This window comes from Thunnus albacares, chromosome 20 (assembly GCF_914725855.1).
Source record: "Thunnus albacares chromosome 20, fThuAlb1.1, whole genome shotgun sequence".
Classification (NCBI taxonomy): Eukaryota; Metazoa; Chordata; class Actinopteri; order Scombriformes; family Scombridae; genus Thunnus; species Thunnus albacares.
The window spans coordinates 27,943,156-27,947,176 of NC_058125.1; the positions used below are offsets into that span (position 1 = coordinate 27,943,156).

Here is a 4,021-nt window from a genome sequence, read left to right on the forward strand (position 1 = left end):
TTCACCACCATATATGACAGTACATAAGCACCAAGTAGCATCACAAAATAACATTACTACTATATTAAATTAAGGACAAACCACACTATCCTCTAAAGCTGATCAGTTTTACACATAAACATCTACATAACTACAGTTTATCTCATCACTGGCTCAGGTAAAGGTATAACAGAATAAACTAACTGTTAGACACACAACTGCCTCATCTTACACAGCAAAGAACTAAGTTTAGAATAGACACAGCACACACAAACTAACACTAAACTGAACTTAAACACTGTCTGAAACATGTATGATATATTGAAGAAATACATCAAATGATAACCTGTTATTCAGTTTTCTTTTACAGGTCCGCAGGCTTGTTCTGGTCTAACACAGACATGGACTATGTGATTCCCCTGAACACATAATTGCCCCACCTCGGTTTTCCCAGGCTGGTACGCTTTATGGACGATGTGATGGACTGACTGTTTCATGTATACATGCTCATGTGTTTGTGCAAGTGAGCCTGGTTAGAGTAAGTGTCCAGTAAATGAATATAAGTCTATGTAATGTCCCAAAAAGTGAGCATGGTCTGATATGTGTGTGTTGCTGTAGACCTGAGGGCTGTTCCATCAATGCAGATAAAGAAAGCTGCGCTTACTTGAACAAGTCTGACTAGAATTAACGTCAGCTTTCATTTGAGGCTCAAACGGTTCCATTAACGCCAGACTGGAATAAGCTTGAAGCTTGAGGACATAAGCAGCCCAGATTGTAGAAAAGACGAAACTGTGTCGCATGAAGAAGAAAAAACTGGAGCGGCGTTCTTCTCCTGCTGATGAAACTATATGAAGAATATAAAGGAGTTTTCACCAAAAAGGACAAAACTGCTACAATTAACAAAGTGAAGGAGACAGATGACAGATGAAATGTATCTATGTAAGTGGGCAGTGATGGTTTAAAGGTTAGAGGAGTGAAGTTATTAGTTGATGGTTCAATTCCCACATCCGGCTTGATGAGTCTGTGAGGTGAAAGTGAAGAGCAGCGCTGGTTCCTGTTCATGGTTTTATCTTTATTTGTTAATAAATGAGCGTTCAGATATCACTAGGCTACATAATATCAGACGTATATTTAACATTATGGTGTCGGCAACTTAAGAGAACTTTCCAACATTATCACACTGACACATTTTCATGATTTCTATAGGCGACTTATTTAAACAGCATAAATGTTGTATATGAATGATTCTGTCTCAGCTGATCACTGTAACTGTGATCACTATAAGCAGTTAATACTGTATACATTTAAACACAGCAGGTCATGATTTATGACTTTGTTTAATTTTCTTTTTGTCTTCACAGCCTGAACAAAATGAGTGAATGAATAAATAAATAACTTCAAAATAACGCTGACACACTTTTATTTTATTAAATTATGAAATGCTAAACTTTTAAATAAAAGGGTTGCGAGTGTGAAAACACACTTGATGGAAGCGTCTTCTGAGAGTCTGTTTCCGTCCGTCAGACATTCTCCGACGTGCAGCTGAATTAAGCTGCACCGTTAAGGCCTAAACGCACCAGGAGACGCGCCTACTCCGACCTGGTTTCCATTTTGGAGCATCAAATGCGGACGCAGCAACCAAAACTGGTTTCTCTGCAGCCGATCATACAAAATAACAAATCTGTGCTGCTTCTATGGTGAGACCAGTGTGCCGTAGGCGTGACGACTGACGTGCGTTTCTTTAGCCTGCCACAGAGCAGCCAGTTCTGCTCACTACGTTACCATGGTTACTGAGCTGGGATTCATATAAGCTCCAGTGATGGAGCGGATCTCTCAGTTCCTCTCTCAGCGAGGCTTATTGATATTAGCCAAGCTATCCCGTTAGCTAGCTTGAAGGAACGTCCCTCCAGAATAAAAGCACACGTCCGTGTTCAGCTCCACAGTGTTTATTCACACCCAAAACAGAAACTTTCACACTGAAATCAAACATCCTGTTTGTGGCGTTTTAACAACAAAAGATCAAAACAAACAAAATAAAAAACGTCGACTCCCTCCAGAAGCCCCGCCCACCTGACCTGTCCATCACTGTCAGTCTGTCAGGTGAGGTCTGGCTCTCTTGGCTGCAGGAGCTTCACCTGCAGAACAACAACACAGTCACCTGAAGCACAGCTGCACCCGATCACCCGATCAATACTGTTATCAATTAGTCCGATTTCTAATTAATCGTTAAATCATCTTGTTGACAAAATGTCTGAACGGATTGTTTTTCAATCATCAAAATTACTGCTGATGAATTTTCTGTCGATTCTTTCAGCTCCACCTGTGTGTCATCAGGTGAGAAAGGCTCCTGATTGGCTCAGTAAAGCCCGCCTGTGTGTCACATGACTGAGTGAACCTACAGTGTGCGGCGGCCGGCGGCGCCTCCTGCTGGCAGCTCTTCACAGTGTAGACGACGCCGCTCGCCGTCTTCCTGGTTTCTGACAACAAACATGACATCATCAGGTCAGCTGGGTCATGTGATTACAGCTCGACGCACCTGTAAACAATGTCAACTCAAAGGTCCACTTACAGGTTTGTTCCCAAACAGCTTTCACCCAAACCTGATATCACAGAGTACAACGTACAGTACTACTACGTACAGTACTACTACATACAGTACTACTACGTACAGTACTACTACGTACAGTACTGCACCAGCAGTATTTGGTATTTACAGTAGTATTGACAGTAGTAGTATTTAGTATTTACAGTAGTATTTGCAGTAGTATTGACAGTAGTAGTATTCAGTATTTACCTGCGTGTAGTATTACTGATCGACATCTGGAGGAAACGGCTTCTTTTGCGTCTCCGTCTGACAAACCGAACAATAAACCACTGAAGAAGAAGATCAGGAAACAACATGATCTGACACACACACACACACACAACTGCATCTACACACACACACACACACACACACACACACACTACTGCATCTACACACACACACACACACACACACACACACTACTGCATCTACACACACACACACACACACACACACACAACTGCATCTACACACACACACACACACACACACACACACACACTACTGCATCTACACACACACACACACACACACACACACTACTGCATCTACACACACACACACACACACACACACACACACACACACACACACACACACACTACTGCATCTACACACACACACACACACACACACACACTACTGCATCTACACACACACACACACACACACACACACACACACACACACACACACACACACACACACACACACACAGTGAATCCCAGTGAAACGTGACTTTACAGTAACTTGTGTAAATAAACAGTTCCAACAGAAGGATACAGGTTGGTGACGTCATACGGACCCCTGAGCTCCAGAGCCTGAACACACACACACACACACACAACTGCATCTACACACACACACACACACACACAACTGCATCTACACACACACACACACACACAACTGCATCTACACACACACACACACACACACAACTGCATCTACACACACACACACACACACACACACTACTGCATCTACACACACACACACACACACACACACTACTGCATCTACACACACACACACACACACACTACTGCATCTACACACACACACACACACACACAACTGCATCTACACACACACACACACACACACACACTACTGCATCTACACACACACACACACACAGTGAATCCCAGTGAAACGTGACTTTACAGTAACTTGTGTAAATAAACAGTTCCAACAGAAGGATACAGGTTGGTGACGTCATACGGACCCCTGAGCTCCAGAGCCTGAACACACACACACACACACACACACACACACACACACACACACACACACACACACACAGGTCAGAAACACACAGACTCAGTTTCAACTCTCTTTATCTTAATTTACAGGAAATGTTCAGTATTAAATGTTTGTTTCCATCCAGTCCTGTTGTGTGAATATAAGCAGATAAACATCTGCTCTTCTGGCTCATTTTTATAAATACTGACT

At 42.6% G+C, this 4,021-nt stretch overlaps 1 protein-coding gene across 3 annotated transcripts in view; it reads right to left on the reverse strand.

Moving 5' to 3' along the window:
• Nucleotides 1-1,909: 1,909 nt before the first annotated feature.
• The window catches only part of rpp30 (ribonuclease P/MRP 30 subunit), a 9,798-nt gene continuing 7,686 nt past the window's right edge, over nucleotides 1,910-4,021 (reverse strand). For 2 of the 3 annotated variants that reach the window (XM_044337652.1, XM_044337650.1), the window contains 4 exons: nucleotides 3,773-3,810; nucleotides 2,774-2,853; nucleotides 2,379-2,456; nucleotides 1,910-2,114 (listed from right to left, as the gene is read on the reverse strand). In XM_044337652.1, coding sequence (XP_044193587.1) covers nucleotides 2,068-2,114; nucleotides 2,379-2,456; nucleotides 2,774-2,853; nucleotides 3,773-3,810 — 243 coding nt within the window. In that variant the 3' untranslated portion in view covers nucleotides 1,910-2,067. Of the gene's footprint in view, nucleotides 2,115-2,378; nucleotides 2,457-2,773; nucleotides 2,854-3,349; nucleotides 3,388-3,772; nucleotides 3,811-4,021 lie in introns of all 3 variants that reach the window. The other variant, XM_044337651.1, reaches the window with a different exon arrangement.